At 48.5% G+C, this 17,072-nt stretch overlaps 1 protein-coding gene across 2 annotated transcripts in view; it reads left to right on the top strand.

Moving 5' to 3' along the window:
• TBC1D19 (TBC1 domain family member 19) overlaps positions 1 to 17,072 on the top strand; it is a 152,411-nt gene that overhangs the window by 118,063 nt on the left and 17,276 nt on the right. For both annotated transcript variants that reach the window (XM_060246200.1, XM_060246199.1), the window contains exons 14-17: positions 5,332 to 5,416; positions 8,653 to 8,697; positions 12,746 to 12,778; positions 14,365 to 14,474. In XM_060246200.1, coding sequence (XP_060102183.1) covers positions 5,332 to 5,416; positions 8,653 to 8,697; positions 12,746 to 12,778; positions 14,365 to 14,474 — 273 coding nt within the window. The remainder of the gene's footprint in view (positions 1 to 5,331; positions 5,417 to 8,652; positions 8,698 to 12,745; positions 12,779 to 14,364; positions 14,475 to 17,072) is intronic.

The following is a 17,072-nucleotide window of genomic DNA, read 5'->3' as shown; positions in this document are numbered from 1 at the left end:
TTCGAGGCAGGAGACATACAAGAGGTGGTTTGCCATCGCCTGCCTCTGCCTACAGCCCTGGAGTTCCTTGGAGTTCTCCCACCCAAATACTGACCAGGGCCGACCCAGCTTCTCAGATCTGCTATCTGGGCCACCTTGGTCACGGCGAGGGCAGATTCAGCTTGTAACAGTTTTAAATCGGGCAAAATGGGACATTGCAACCAAAATTCCAGCGCTCGTCATATAGAGGTAGGGAAAGATTCTTTGCTTGGGAGAACCAGTGACTGCAAACAGGGTGTTGAGGAATCCTTCCCGTGGGCTGTGACTCCTCTCCTTAAGGACTTTTTCAGCTATCTTCTCTTTTGAGTCCTTTTACTAACTATCTTTCACCCAGATGGTCTGTGGAACAGGTTTGTTGTGAGGGAAAAGCACTCTAGGGCGAATGTCGGGAAATTTGATTGGTGTAAGATGGGTGATGCATAGGGTTGCCTTTCTCCTTAACAGAGGATTTAAAAAGGTAAAAGTAGCCCCCTGTGCAGGGACCGAGTCGTTACTGACCCATGGGGTGACATCTCACCACAGTGTTTTCTTGGCAGACTTTTTACAGGGTGGTTTGCCACTGCCTTCCCCAGTCATCTACGCTTTCCTTCTCAGCAAGCTGGGGACTCATTTTACAGAGCTCGGAAGGATGGAAGGCTGAGTCAACCTCAAGCCGTCTACCTGAACCCAGCTTCCACCGGGATCGAACTCAGGTCATGAGCAGAGAGCTTGGACTGCAGTACTGCAGCTTTACCACTCTGCGCCACGGGGCTCTTTCATATGTATACCGAGCCTGGACATACAAGACCTCATTTTGAAGAAAATGCTGAGTCAAGCTCCATATGTTTAGGGAAAAGGAAAGGTCCCCTGTGCAAGCACCAGTCATTTCGGACTCTGGGGTGACGTTGCTTTCACAATGTTTTCATGGCTTTTTACGGGGTGGTTTGCCTTCCCCAGTCATCTACGCTTTCCCCCCAGCAAGCTGGGGACTCATTTTACGGAGCTCGGAAGGATGGAAGGCTGAGTCATCCTTGAGCTGACTATTTTATTTATTTATTTTTCATATTTTTATCCCTCCCTCCCCGCCAAAGCAGGCTCAGGGCGGCTAACAACATTGTAATAGCAACAATAAAACAATAAAAACAATTACAATAATAAATCAATTAAGAAGTTAAAACAGTTTACAATTTGAAATTATTAATACAATTTTAAAAACATGCTAAAATTCATGCCATACATTCAGTGGTGCCGGGCATCTATGTACTTTGGTTGAAGGCCATTCGAAATAATGTTGTGCAGGCCTTGCGGAACTGGGCAAGGTCCCGCAAGGCTCTAACATCGTCTGGGAGTTGGTTCCGCCGGTGGGGGGCCGCAGTAGAGAAGGCTCTTTCTCTAGTAGCCTTCAATCTCGCCTCCCTCGGCCCGGGGATTGCTAATAGATTTTGTGATCCAGATCTGAGTACCCTCTGGGGAATATATGGGGAGAGACAGTCCCTAAGGTAGGCAGGTCCTCGGCCTGAACCCAGCTTCCGCTGGGATCGAACTCAGGTTCTGAGCAGAGCTTGGACTGCAGTGCTGCAGCTTACCACTCTGTGCCACAGGGCTTTCCAATAGAGGCTTTAGAGAGTGCCACTGAAGCCGTGAAGAGCGTTCAGCTGCCCATTTCCACATATTTAAGCTTCTGTTCTCCAGGCCTGCGGGCAACCCTAGGGATGCGGCCCCTCCCACTTGGCGACTGTGAAGCAGCAGGCATTCAAGACAATAAGAAGATCTGAAAGCCACTGTATGATTGGTTGGGTGTAGCATGTTTGGAATTTGAGACAACTTAGTGGCAACATATTTGTATATAAGAGTATAAGGAGCGAGTACCACATATTACACTGATTAAGAAGATTTTTTTGGATTTATATCCCGCCCTATACTCTGAATCTCAGAGTCTCAGAGCGGTCACAATCTCCTCTACCTTCTCCCCCCCCCCACCCCCAAAACAAACACCCTGTGAGGCAGGTGGGGCTGAGAGTGCTTTTACAGCAGCTGCCCTTTCAAGGACAGCTTCTATGAAAGCTATGGCTGACCCAAGGCCATCTCACCTGACCCAGGTGCAAGTGGAGGAGTGGGGAATCAAACCCGGTTCTCCCGGATAAGAGTCCGCGCACTTAACCGCTACACCAAGATGGTGCAATTATAAGAAATGTATATTTGTAAGCCAAAGAAAGAGTTATAAAGACATAGAATGTTATAAGAGACAAAAGGGAAGACATAAATTGTAAATGATATACAGATTGTGAATTTAATAGAATTAGATGTATTTGTAATAAGAAAGAAAATGTAAGCAAAAGAGACGTTTGTTCTCGCCCTCCAGCCCTGATTTTCCCGTATTTCCCTGTTTGATTCTTCCCTTCCCCCTTTTCCTGTATTTCAAATTCAATAAAACTTTTAATCGGGGGGGGGGGGGGGGGGGACGACAGATATGCCACAATCTCAGCTCCACTAACTGCTGGAAAAGACGGCACTTGGTACCTGGGGTAGGCAAGGAGAATGTGCTTACCTGAGGAGGGGTCACGAAACAGATGTGGATGGGGGCGCGCCAGGAAGCAGCCGCATGTGGACCCGACCGACTCTTTACTTTTCTCCCTCAGTTCACCCTAGTTGATATAAATCGGCTTTTAATTGTTCCTGGTCTTTATTCCTTTGCTGGGTGAACCGCGTTTGGGCCATTTGACTAAGTTGCCTGCTATCTGTTTGGGCCGATAAGTCATGCCGAATTTGAAATGTGTGCTTAAGATAAAAAGGCATTCTGTTGCCCGAATAAATCTTTTTTTTATCTGCAGAGCTGGTAAGCTGCTCAAGAAGGTTAAAGCGGTATCTCAAGCAGAAAATTATTATGTCCTCCGTCAGAAGTGTGGCGGGTTTTTCCCAAGATGTTTTTGCTTTTCTTTGACAAATACGATTATCGGAAGACTGCGTTTGCAAAAAATATTAAACAAAAAGGAGCCGTCTGAGCGGATGATTTGTGGCGAAGCATCGCCATGGCACTGAAAGCATTCCGGTGAAACGAAGGGAAGATGAATGCGGCTTTCCTGCCCTGGCTTGTGTTACGTCCACTTAGGGCCAAACTACACGTTACCCTTTCGCAAGAGATCACCGCAAAGACTTGCAGCCAGATTGCGGCCGTGCATTCCTAGAGCTGCAGGGACCCCGTTTATATCAGGAACGTGGTGTTGGGGGGGGGGGGCGAGGGACTACTGCTGTCACCCTGTTCCTGAGCTGAAACAGCCCCGGAGAGGCATCCCAACAGACCAAATAAAACCTGGGCCCTTTCGGCTCTTGAAATGGTGTCGGGGAGCGGCGTCCCTTCATTCTACACAGTGGCCATAAGCCAAATCCGGCCCCGCCCCGCGCAGTATTTCTAGGTGGACTTGCCCCCAGAATGCACAGCTGCAGTGTGGCTCCAAGACCCTGGGGCAAATGTACATAACAGATAGCAGGCAACTGGGCCCCCCAAAAGGGTCCGTTCTTTTGTTCAGATTCCCAAGAGATGGAAATGCTCCTGGTTCTGCACCTTCAAGTTCAATCAGAATTGCATTCAGTTAGCCCAAGGTATGAAAGCTAGTATACACATTAAAACAGGGGTGTCAAACTCATTTGTTATGAGGGCCGGATCTGACGTAAATGAAACCTTGTTGGGCTGGGTTATGTGTGTACCTATTTGAGATTAGGTAACAGAAATATATTTTATAAAGGACACAAAGGTTTTTTTTTTTTTTTAAAACTTAAAACATTAGCACTCGTTGGTCTTAAAGCTGCTTTCTTGGTATTTTTCCCACGGGATCCAAGGAACTGGGCAAAGGAAGCTCTGGCTCGTTCCTTCCTTCCCTGAGGACCAGGAGGGGGAGGAGCCTCAGCCAATAGAAGGAAGAGAGGCTTGGCTTAGTAGCTCTGCTGTGCAATTGAGAGAGCCTGGCAAACAAACTGTTCTTCCCCCCTTCCTCCCCAAGGGAGGAGCATCAGCTAATGTAGAAAACAGAGGTTTTGCTCTGTAGCTCCTGTGCGATTGAGCAAGCTTTGCAAAGCAAGTGGTTATGCAGAAGGAAGCAGATGACAGCCAGTAGTCCGGGGGCCTGATAGGAGCCTTCCAAGGGCCTGATTTGGCCCCTGGGCCACATGTTTGACACCTCTGCTGTACAACAGAGAGCTCCGGATTTGAATTATTGTAAGGCACGTTGTTGATGTCTGTCTGCTAACAGCATAGAGTACCATGAGTGGGACTCCCCACAGAAAGACTCACCAGGAGCTGCTGATATTGCCTGTGTGCTGTGACCAGGGCCGGCTCGCCCACTAGACAAACTAGGCGGTTGCCTATGGCGTTGGGAGGTAGGGGGCGCCGAATTGGGCTCCCTCCGCAGTGCTCATGGCAAACGCCGAGTTTGCCTCCCTCCCTCCCTGCCGCCGCAAGCCCCCCCACTGCTGCCGCCCTCCTTCCCTTCACAGTACTGCCAGGCAGCTCCCCGCGCGCTCTGTTGCTGCCGCACGCCGCGCTGCACCGAGGCTGGTCCTTACTGACTTCGATGGGGCTGGCACGGCTTCTGCTTCCTTGAAGAGCCCGCGACACAAGAGGAGACTTCACTCCCCCTCACTTCCGGTTTCGGGAAGGAGAGGGAGCGAAGTCTCCTCTTGCGGCGTGGGCTGTTCAAAGAAGTAGAAGCTGCTCCGGCCCCATCAAAGCCAGTAAGGACCAGCCTTGAAGCAGCTTGCATGGAGGGGAAGCGGCAACGGAGCCTGGCAGTGCTGTGGAGCGAGGGCGGCGGTGGCGGGCAGGAAGCCTGCCTGGGGCGCCACGCGTCCACGGGCCAGCTCTAGCTGTGACGCCCAGTAGCCGTCTCTTGCTCCTTTGGGGAACTGCTTCTGATTTCTCCAGTCCACCCCCAGAGATGCTCCCAGAGAAACCAAAAGCAGATTTTCTCCGAAGGAGAAAGGCGTGCCTACTTCCCTAATGGCAAGGACTCATCGAAGTACACAAAGGCAGCGACTCTTCCTCAGTACGGGGCCAGGCAAATGGTAAACAAAGCAGTAATGGAGGCTAATGGACAAAGTTGAGAAGAGCCAGAAGCAGGGGCTCAAATGCACACGCTCCCTCCTCGTCAACAAAATGTTAATCAGCTCTTAAAGACAAGGCCCATTGTGAATGCAGATTGACTACATTTAGGCCCAGCACGAGCTCATGGGAAATGCCAGTTTTAGCATTCCGCCTCTTAATTAAGGGCTGTGTCTTTCATGAGTAGCTTCAGAGACTTTTGCGCTTGTTTTCGACAGGTTTTGCTGTGTTTTTCTCGAGACACCTCGGTCCTGCAACACTTCGCGTACAACAGTGCGACCCCACCCAAGTCGTACATCCGAGGTAAAGAAATGTGTGGTTTTAGAAATGCTGCTTATAAACATTTGTCTACTCTTTTCTTTGAGGAAGTTTTGGAGTTATGTGAACTTCCCTCTGTTTTATAGAGAAATATGTCGAACTATAAACATATGAAGCTGCCTTCTACTGAATCAGACCCTGGGTCCATCAAAGTCAGTCTTGTCTACTCAGGCTGATTCCGCACTCACCTTTCTCCAGGGCAGGCTTCTGGGTGGAGCCAACTGGCGATTTTGCACCAGTTGCTCCGCGCTGGCATTTTGTGCAGGGCAAACCCGCGATTTGCCCCACTGCACTGTAAACCTGTTTTTTCAGGTTTACATGCCAACGCGGAGCAACTGGTGCGAAATCACCAGTTTGCTCCGCCCAGAAACAGAAGCCTGCCCTGGAGAAAGGTGAGTGTGGAATCAGCCTCAGACTGGCAGCCGCTCTCCAGGGTCCCAAGCTGAGATTTTTCATGCCTTCTTGCCTGGACCCTTTTTAGTTGGAGATGCCGGGGATTGAACCTGGGACCTAGATGCTCAACCAGTGAGCCACCGTCCCTCCCAATACTTCAATATAGCAATATTTCAAGGTAGATGAGCTTGCAAAGTGGCAAGTGTTCAAGATGCTGTTTATAAGATGGCGATGAAGATGGTGAGGGGTCTGGAGACCAAGTCCTATGAGGAAAGGCTGAAAGAGCTGGGGATGTTTAGCCTGGAGAGGAGGCGGCTGAGAAGGGGGTATGATCACCATCTTCAAGTCCTTGAAGGGCTGTCATATAGAGGATGGTGTGGAATTGTTTTCTGTGGCCCCAGAAGGTAGGACCAGAACTAATGGGTTGAAATTAAAACAAAAGAGTTTCCGGCTCAACATTAGGAAGAACTTCCTGACCGTTAGAGCGATTCCTCAGTGGAACAGGCTTCCTCGGGAGGTGGTGAGCTCTCCTTCATCGGAGGTTTTGAAAGAGGCTGGATGGCCATCTGACAGCAATGAGGATCCTGTGAATTTAGGGGAGGTGTTTGTGGGTTTCCTGCATTGTGCAGGGGGTTGGACTAGATGACCCTGGAGGTCCCTTCCAACTCTATGATTCTGTGATTCTAAGAACCAGCATCTCACAGCTGAGTATGAATGGAAGCCTGGGTCTCCCTGGCCCAACTCACTATCCGTAGCAGACGATTAGGGGCTCAAGAAAGCCGCAAAAATTATTGACCCAGGACAATGCTCCTGGATAGTCCTGCAGCTGTGGCTGAGCCTGGAGGAGGCTGTGGAGGCCTGGAGCCATGCCAGGCTCAGTGACAGGGGAGTACTGGAAGGGAGCCTGGGCTTAGTGGCAAGGGGGGGAGAGTTGCCTGTACAAGGCAACAATTCATCAGCAGCTAGGACCATGCTGTCTGGGAGGTTTAAGTTATGGTCCAAGTTAAGCACTTTACGCCCCATTGGTTTCAGCTGGGGTGATTAGCTCTCCCCCCGCCAAAAAAAATCAATAATATTTTAAAGATGTTAAAAGCTTTGTTATCAAAGATTTCAGGTTTTCACGGCTCGTAACATCATTAGGGTTTGTAGAATCTTTCGGGATCAAGTGCCGTGTTCTACTGGAGAAAGGAAGGAAAACTTTCTCCAGTAGAACACGGCACTTGCTCCCGAAAGATTCTACAAACCTTAAAAGCTTTGGTTAGATCATGCTGAAAAGTATATGCTTGCTTCATACGAGTCAAAGAAGGAATGCTTATGCTTTTTGGGTATGTGTGTTTGTATCTGAGCTCTAATTATGCTGAACAAGCTATTCAGTGCATTGGGCACAGTCTTGTTCGACAGACAAGGAAGGTGAAAAAGAAAGGCTCTTCTTATGCTATACCTCCTGAAGGCCCGGACTCCTCCTGGTGAGGTGTGCAGTGTGTGTCCCAGGCCCTGCAGTCATAGGCTGCACCTCTGAGATGCAGTGCTATGCACAGTGTGGTTTGTTTGTACCATAGGTCCCCGACCTTTTTGGCACCAGGGACCGGTTTTATGGAAGACAGTTTTTCCATGGACCAAGGGGTGGGGGTGGTTTCAGAATGATACAATTGTACACTTTATTTCTATTCGTTTGGTGTGGTAGTTAAGTGTGCGGACTCTTATCTGGGAGAACCGGGTTTGATTCCCCACTCCTCCACTTGCAGCTGCTGGAATGGCCTTGGGTCAGCCATAGTGGTTAAGTGTGCGGACTCTTATCTGGGAGAACCGGGTTTGATTCCCCACTCCTCCACTTGCAGCTGCTGGAATGGCCTTGGGTCAGCCATAATGGTTAAGTGTGCGGACTCTTATCTGGGAGAACCGGGTTTGATTCCCCACTCCTCCACTTGCAGGTGCTGGAATGGCCTTGGGTCAGCCATAGTGGTTAAGTGAGCAGACTCTTATCTGGGAGAACCGGGTTTGATTCCCCACTCCTCCACTTGTAGCTGCTGGAATGGCCTTGGGTCAGCCATAGCTCTTGTAGGAGTTGTCCGTGAAAGAGCAGCTGCAGTGAGAGCCCTCTAAGCCATATTCGCCTCAAAGGGTGTCTATTGTGGGATAGGAAGGTAAAGGAGATTGTGAGCCACTCTGAGACTCTGAAGTTTGGAGTGGAGAGTAGGATATAAGGACTTAGTCTTACTACATTGTAATATACAATGAAATAATTCTACAGCTCACAGCCCGGTTGCTAACAAGCCACGGACCGGTACTGGTCCACAGCCCAGGGGTTGGGGACCCCTGGTTCATACAACTCAGAAGAAATGGTGGCTTGATGAAATGTGGGGAGGAAGTAATATGGGGTGTGTGGGTCTTTCTCCCCCCTCCACTCCCTTGTGCCATTCAGGGCTGAATGTCAGGCAAAAGACTGTGGCCCCAGTTGTGCGAAATTCTTCCTCTTTGCTTGTCTGCATCCAGAGCCGGAAATGGAGAACAGGATTGTGCCTGGGGGTGGGGGGGGGAGCTTTTAAAATCTGTTCAAGCAATGTGGTGGTGACTTCAACTTTTGAATCTTGATGAAATCTTGCGTCTTGTTGCATCCTGCAAGTCTTCTTAATTCTGCTGAAGCTATTCTGGTCGGTCCTGTTAAGGAGCCGATGGCCCCTGCCCCCCTCTTGTTCTTTTTCACTCCCCCAGTTGCGTCTTGCTGTTTACAGATTTTGATCAGATTCACGCTCCAAATGGGGACGAGTCTGTGTTGTGTGGCTGAATCTCAATTCCCTTTTTTTTTTAATTGTCTGTGCTTTTCACAGGGAAGCTGGGAATGGAAGAATATGCTGTCTGTTATCCGCCAAACGGTAAAGTTACCCTGTTGCCTCCCCTAGTGTGAATAGTGAGAACTGCAGCCATTCCTAATTTTTACACTTGGCTCTTTTGATGGAGACGGAGGGGGTGGCAGTACCTTCTGAGTGTTGGAGATGCAGTGACAGAGCCATTGAAGAAGAAGACTGCAGATTCATACCCCGCCCTTCTCTTTGAATCAGAGATTCAGAGCGGCTCACAATCTCCTTTATCTCCTTTCCCCACAACAGACACCCTGTGAGGTGGGTGGGGCTGAGAGAGCTCTCACAGCAGCTGCCCTTTCAAGGCCATTCCAGCAGCTGCAACTGGAGGAGCGGGGAATCAAACCCAGTTCTCCCAGATAAAAGTCTGCACACTTAACCACTGCACCAGACTGGCTCCTTAGAAGAAGATTAAAAGATATTGGATTTATATCCCACCCTATACACTGAATCTCAGAACAGCCTACAATCTCCTTTCCCTTCCTTCCCCAGAGCAGACACCCTGTGAGGTGGGTGGGGCTGAGAGAGCTCTGACAGAAGCTGCCCCTTCAAGGCAGAGTCTCAGAGCAGCCAACAATCTCCTTTCCCTTTCTCCCCCACAACAGACACCCTTTGAGGTAGGTGAGGCTGAGAGAGCTTTGACAGAAGCTTCTCCTTCAAGGACAGAGTCTCAGAGCGGCCTACAATCTCCTTTATCTTCCTCCCCCACAACAGACACCCTGTGAGGTGGGTGGGGCTGAGAGAGCTCTGACAGAAGCTGCCCCTTCAAGGACAGAGTCTCAGAGCAGCGTACAATCTCCTTTCCCTTCCTCCCCCACAACAGACACCTTGTGAGGTTGTTTGGGGCTGAGAGAGCTCTGACAGAAGCTGCCCCTTCAAGGACAAAGTCTCAGAGCGGCCCACAATCTCCTTTCCCTTCCTTCCCCACAACAGACACCCTGTGAGGTGGGTGGGGCTGAGAGAGCTCTGACAGAAGCTGCCCCTTCAAGGACAGAGTCTCAGAGCAGCGTACAATCTCCTTTCCCTTCGTCCCCCACAACAGACACCCCGTGAGGTGGATGGGGCTGAGAGAGCTCTGACAGAAGCTGCCCCTTCAAGGACAGAGTCTCAGAGCGGCCCACAATCTCCTTTCCCTTCCTCCTCCACAACAGACACCCTGGGAGGTAGGTGGGGCTGAGAGAGCTCATACAGCAGCTATCTTTTCAAAAACAACTCCTGTGAATGCTATGGCTGACCCAAGGCCATTCCAGCAGCTGCAAGTGGAGGAGAGGGGAATCAAACCCGGTTCTCCCGGATAAGAGTCCACGCACATAACCACTACACCAAACTGGTGGTTGGTCCTAGTGAGCACCTTGCCAAATGGATTTTGCTGTTCATCATCAGACCGCAAAGCAGGTGAGTGGGACAATGGTGAGAATGGAGCCTCCGCAAAAACCTCTAAGTCCTGCTTTCTTTGTGTGCCGGAATGGAGCTCCTGTGCCCGTTGCTGGAGAGCCCCCTGCCTCAGTGGCAGAGCACAGCCTTCGCATGCCTGGCTTCTCTAGGGAAGGGCTCTCTGGGGAGATTTTCAGTGGGCGGCCTTTCTCGGCAGCCACGTTTCTGGGCGAGGTCTCCTTCCTACAGCCCAATCCACTGCTGCTCGTCCAGGTGTCCTAAAAACCTGCAGTAATCTGGCAAGACCTTATTCGCTGTGTGGTGAGTTTCTTTTCCTGGAGAGAGTTTGACTATGCCAGGGGTGGCCAAACTGTGGCTCTGTCGCACATATTGTGGGGCTCTCAAAGCCCTCACCACCCCATCGGCTGGCTTGGCATTGCTCTCTTTCAATCACTTTGCCAAGCAAAGCCAACCGGTAGCTTGGAGAATGCATTTAAAGTTAAAAGTTGCTTGCTTTTCACCTCTCCCTCCTCTATCTTCCTTCCTTCCTTTCTGTCTTGTGGCTCTCAAACATCTGACGTTTATTCTATGTGGCTCTTACATTAAGCAAGTTTGGCCACCCCCTGGACTATACTAAACTGCTAGGAGGCCAAATGAAGATTCAGAAAGTCTTGTGTTTGACATGCGTCAAACATCAGAAGGTGGCACAAACCTAGCCTAACTTGGCAGCAGCAGCAGCAGCAGCTTTTAATGGCCTCGGACTGAGCAGTTCCTGGCTTTTATACTGGCCGGGTTTTAGTCTTGTTCTGGCTGTCTGAAGGCCCTGGAGTTTCCAGAAGTGTTTTTTTTTTTTTCTCTTGAAAAATAAGGAGGGCGGGGCCCCCAATTCAGGACAGTACCGTAGTTTGAGGGGAAGGGTAGACTAAGCCAGTGCGGTGTAGTGGCTGAGAGCAGCAGACTGTACTCTGGAGAACAGAGTTGGTTCCCCCACGCCTCTTCCACATGCAGTCAGCTAGGTGACCCATGGGCCAGTCACCGCTCTCTCAGAACTCTCTCAGCCCCACCTAGGGGGAAATGATTGTAAGCCCCTTTGAGACTTCATAAGGTAGAGAAAAATCAGGGTATAAAGACTTACTCCTCTTCTTCTTCCCTTCAGTGGTAGAGCATCTGCTTGGGAAGCAGAAGCAGAAGGTCCCAAGTTCAATCCCCGGCATCTCCAGAAAAGGGTCCAGACAAATAGGTGTGAAAACCTCAGCTTGAGACCCTGGAGAGCCGCTGCCAGTCTGAGAAGACAAGACTGACTTTGATGGACCCAGGAGGGTCTGATTCAGTAGAAGGCAGCTTCATATGTTCATTTTCTTGATCTGAAACTGCCCCACAGATCCCTGTTTGTCCCACTGGAGAAACTGATGGGTACATTTGATAGTGGAATCCTGCAATATCAACTTTGTGCCCCCCCCCCCCACACTTTATGGGTGGTCCTATAAAATGCTCACACAGCTCCTGTTCTGTGAAAAGGAAAAACGTACCATTCTAACATTCTTTTGTGAGTTCACCGTTTTCACATTATTCTGCACAACTGAGTCGATTCCTTAGGGTGGCAAGGTCCACCCCTGCCCCCCTCCCGGTAGGCTATGTTGACAGAATTGCCTGAAGATAAGAGCGTAAGAGGAGCCCTGTTAATTGCTTTTGCTACAAGTCTAGGTAAAACAAAAGGATATGTATTTCCTCGCGTCCTTTTGTTTTACCTAGACTTGTAGCAAAAGCAATTAACAGGCAACTTTCATTATCTTTTATTGGTTTCCCACGCAAATGCTATCCAGACCAAATGGTCTTCCAATTTCTTACACTGTTTTGCCATCTGATCCTAACTTTGTATCAGTTTGCACTCTTAACCCACCAGCTATATGTATTTCAGCTTACTATGCCCCATCCCCTCGTCTGAAGAAGTCTGCATGCGTGCGAAAGCTTACATTCCGAAAAAAAAAACGCCTTTGTTGGTCTTAAAGGTGTTACTGGACTCCTCCTCTGTTCTGCTGCTTCGGACAAACACGGCTGCCCGCTTGGATCTATAGTGTTTACAGTTCCAGCACAGGAAATAATATTAGATCCAGGCGGGCGGCCGCGTTGGTCCGAAGCAATAGAACGAAGTTAGAGTCCAGCGACACCTTTAAGTCCAATAAAGTTTTAATCAAGGTATGAGCTTTTGTTTGCACGCACTCTTCTTCATATAAAATGAAATGGTTTTCTGCCGTGTACACGACAGCTCATCTCTTGATTACAACTTTGTTGGGCTCAAAGGTGCAACTGGAGTCTTAACTTTAGTAAATAATATCATTTGCCATAGCTTCTGAGCGAACGCAATACGACTTCTGAGCTGAATTGAATGGAGGTAGCTTGCCAGCCGTACATGGATCCTGCAGTGTGCTTGACAAGTCCCCTGTTATTTACAAACCCAGCCTGGGAATAAAGGCAGAAGGTTTTATTGAGCCTCTGGTGGGCCGAATTCAGATGTGGAGTTGGCGGGGCACAAACTGTGCATACCCAATGTGTCGTTTTCAGTGGAGCATGAAGTTAAAGATGTGCTTAGGAGAGAAACGGGCTTTGGAATGTAATGTTTTGTGGGAACCATACTGATAGGTGTGAACAGAGAGGCAGTTTATTAAAACAGGGCATCTTTCTTTTGCAGGTGTAATCCCTTTCCATGGTTTTTCGATGTACGGTAGGTGACTCTTCAGTGTTAGCATCCAAGCTAAAAAAAAAAAATGGTATAATTAATAAAGAAGCTGGTGTATATTATTGTGGGAAAGTGTTTGGAGTGGTCTTTTTTTTTTGCTGCAGTTTTTTTAGTTTACTTTCGTCATGTAACTGGGGCCTGGGCCTGGCCATTATGTGACTCACAGGCTGCCTGGAAACCTTATGTGGGTTCGGGAGTGACTTTCTAGAAGTGCGGTATACAGATGGAACACATAAATAATATAAATATCTGCAACCCTTTTTGCTCCAGCCATTAAAAAGGTAAAGGTAGTCCCCTGTGCAAGCACCGAGTCATTACCGATCCATGGGGTGACGTCACATCACCATGTTTTCATAGCAGACTTTTTGTTATGGGGCGGTTTGCCATTGCCTTCCCCGTTCATCTGCACTTTCCCCCCAGCAAGCCGGGTACCCATTTTACCAACCTCGGAAGGATGTCAACCTTGAGCCGGCTACCTGAATCCAGCGTCCCCCGGGATTGAACTCAGGTCGTGAGCAGAGCTTAGAACTGCAGTACTGCAGCTTTAGCACTCTGCGCCACGGGGCTCCTGCTGCAGCAGTTCCATGGATGCAATTGAAAGCTTTTTGTCTACAACTTACGTCTTCCAAGTGAACCTTGGATAGTTGTTAGGCTGGCATTTCCAAGCGGGGTTGCTTGTGTGGATCTGCCCATTGTTCTTCCTTATGTTAATAAAAGCAGTAGCCGAATGAAGTCAAGGAAAAAGGGAAAATCAGGATTATTCAACAGCTCTGACTTTAGACTTTCCCACATTCTCATTTTCTTCACTGGTGTGTTCCTGTTGCTTTGGGATGTTTCTCCTTTGCTCCCTCTTGTGGTGTATTCAATATTACATCACTGTACATCTGCCATTAAAACCTGCAGTTTAGAACTGCAGGGAGATATGCTGGACATAAAGTGGTGTAATATCAAATCAACCTTAGAGGGAGCAAAACACATGGAGAACAGGAAGAGAAATCCTGAAGCAACAGAAACACACCAGCAAGGAAAACCTTTTCAGTCCGGGCCCCTACCTGGTGGAATGAGCTCCCTCTGGAGATCCGGGCCCTGCAGGACTTATCAAGGTTTTGTGGGGCCTGTAAAACAGAGCTCTTCCGACATGCTTTTAATTAATCCAACGGGCGTTCTTTGAAAGTCATCGCTTCCCCCAGCATTTTAACATTTCATCATTGTTCTGTTATGCTGTTAGCCATCAGCCGCGTGCTGTTTACCGTCTGTCTCTGTAAGACTGTTTGCTGTGCTGCTCCTGTTTCGTAAGGTCTGTTTTTATGATATTATTTTAACTCTGTTGTTTTATTGTCGGAAGCTGCCCTGAGCCTGCTTGCAGGATAGGGCGGGATATAAATCTAAAAATTAAATTAAAGAATGTCCGAAAGCCCTTTCTGTGCTTTTCTCCACAAAGGATTTTGGCGCTCTCCAAAGATAGAACTTTCCATCTCGTCGTTTTAGCTGCCCTTCTTCATGCATTTTGTCATTTGGATGGTTTTAGCATTTGACAATTCTGGGATAACTAATCTCTCTTATCCTTCCAGTTGCTCCACTTTGTTTTCTGTACCACGAGCCCTCCAAGCTGTATCAGGTGTTTCGCGAAATATACGTGCGCTATTTCTTCAGGCTTCATTCCATCTCTTCTCATCCTTCCGTAAGTTTAAGAGGAACTGATTTAATATCTCCTGTTTTATGATGATAAAATGTGTCAAGTTGTGCACCTATGCAGGGGTGTCAAACTCATTTTTTGTGAGGGCCGGATCTGACATAAATGAGACCTTGTTGGGCCGGGCCATGTATAGCATAAAATGTAATGCCAGGTAGCGGAGACATAAACGTTATAAAGGACACAGATGCAAAGGTTTTTTAAAAGCTTAGAATAAAAGATGTTTAAAACATTAGCACTCGTGGGTCTTAAAGGTGCTTTCTTTGTATCTCTCCCGTGCAAATCCAGGGAACTGGGCAAAGGAAACTCTTGCTCTTTTCCTTCCTTCCCCCAGGAACTAGGAGGGAGAGGAGCCTCAGCCAGTGGAAGGAAGAGAGGCTTGCCTTAGTAGTCCTGTTGTGTGATTGAGAGAGCTTGGCAAAACAAGCTGTTCCTCCTCCCTTCCTCCTCAAGGGAGGAGCCTCAGCCAATGAAGAAAATAGAGGCTTTGTTCTGTAGCTCCGGTGCGATTGAGCAAGCCTAGCAAAGCGAGCTGAGATGCAAAAGGAAGCACGAGAGAGGGAGAAGGAAGCAGATGACAGCCAGTTGCTTGGGGGCCTGATAGGAGCCCTCCGGGGCCCTGATTCAGTCCCCAGGCTGCATGTTTAACACCCCTGCCCACCCATATTTTGAAAGCTCAGCATCAGCATATAAGCAAACCTTTCATTATGGGACTCTGCTTTTTAAAAAATATATATAGCAATTATTTCATTTATATTGCAGTATCATGTGAGCCAGATATTGAGTCAGCCCCTTAATTCCTATAGCTTAGTACTCTCTATTCTGACTGGCAAGAACTCTTCAAGGTTTGGGGCAGGTGTTGCATTACTTGAAATCTTTTCACTGAAAGCACCAGGACACTCTTTGCGCAAAGCTCTACTGCTAAGCCACGGCCTTCGTGGGAATAATGGCAAAGACTCCCAACACGCCACTTTTATGGTGAAATCGGAGTCCCCAACCTTTTCGAGCCTGTGGGCACATTTTGAATCCTGACCCAGCATGATGGGTTCAACCACAAAATGGCCACCTAGAAAACCCAAGTGGAGGGGATAAGAGGAGTAAATTAAAAAAATACACTGGGAGAGCAGAGTCAGAGAAAGTGCATAAAAGGAACATTATAGTGGCAGCTGCCGCCGAAATGTTATTTTCATCTATCCAGACAATCAGATTTTAGTTTGGTGTGGAGAGCCAGTTTGGTGTAGTGGTTTGATTCCTCACTTCTCCACTTGCATCTGCTGGAATGGCCTTGGGTCAGCCATAACTCTGGCAGAGGTTGTCCTTGAAAGGGCAGTTACCCAAGAAAATACTCTATGATCAGCAGCCTTTTCTCACTCAATCGCATACCCCCCCCCCCATTCTACCCAAGAGCCAGTTTGGTGTACTGGTTAAGTGTGCGGACTCTTATCTGGGAGAACCGGGTTTGATTCCCCACTCCTTCACTTGCAGCTGCTGGAACGGCCTTGGGTCAGCCATAGCTCTAGCAGAGGTTGTCCTTGAAAGGGCAGTTACTGTAAGAGCTCTCTCAGCCCCACCTACCTCACAGGGTGCCTGTTGTGGGGGAGGAAGGTAAAGGAGATTGTGAGCCACTCTGAGGCTCTGTTTCAGAGAGAAGGGTGGGGTATAATTCTGCAGTCATAGTGAGCAATTAGAAACCCCACCTGGCCCCTTTCTGAAGACACTTGGTGGGCACCAGGGAAGGTGTTAGCAGGCATCTCGTCGGTGATACCTGAGCTAGATCCTGCTTTTATGATCTAAAAAGTTGCTGGTGTTATCCTATGGGATGGATAAGTCCTTCAGAAATGGTTGTGTGCGTGTCAGAAACCAACTCCGCACTCTTGAAACGCCTAGGCTAGATTCCACACCTCCTCCAAACGATGGCTCTGCTTGTAGGCCAGTTTATTTATTTATTTATTGATTTGATTTGATTATATCCTGCCCTCCCCACCGAAGCAGGCTCACAGTATAAAACCACAGCAGACAGTTAAAATCCATAGCAACCAGGTAGTTCTTTCCCAGACCCCTTGCAGGTGCGAACATAATCAGACAGAGACAACCTTGGCCATCCATACATATTATAAAATTGCACAGTCAATAGTTAAAACAATCAGAGTAATTTCTGTCTTCCCCCTTTTCCCACAAGCTTGGGGAAAGTTACAGGAAGAGGGAGGGCGAGAGCCAAGGCTAACACGTAAAAGAATCTCCTGAGTTGTGTCTCCCTTGTGGATGTCTGTTCCGGCAGGTGTAATTATTTTTTTAATAGCTTCTCCTGACTTATTGACCAAGAGGAATAAAAAAGCTAGCTCCAGATCTGGAGGTTCAAGTGAGGCTCAGAAGGTCTTGTTGCAGAGAGACGGAAGCATCTCTTGAATGCTTTAGCCAGCTGCCATCTTCCCTTTGTCCTTTTTGACCCTTGATAAGCTTTTTGTTTTTTTGGCAAGAAGAAGAAGATATTAGATTTATACCCCGCCCTCCACTCCGAATCTCAGAGTCTCAGAGCAGCTCACAATCTCCTATATCTCCCTCCCCCACAACAGACACCCTGTGAGG

The sequence above is a fragment of the Heteronotia binoei genome, chromosome 9 (genome assembly GCF_032191835.1).
Source record: "Heteronotia binoei isolate CCM8104 ecotype False Entrance Well chromosome 9, APGP_CSIRO_Hbin_v1, whole genome shotgun sequence".
NCBI classification, from domain to species: Eukaryota; Metazoa; Chordata; class Lepidosauria; order Squamata; family Gekkonidae; genus Heteronotia; species Heteronotia binoei.
Note: the sequence above shows the minus strand (reverse complement) of the source record. Positions and strands in the feature narration are given on the sequence as shown.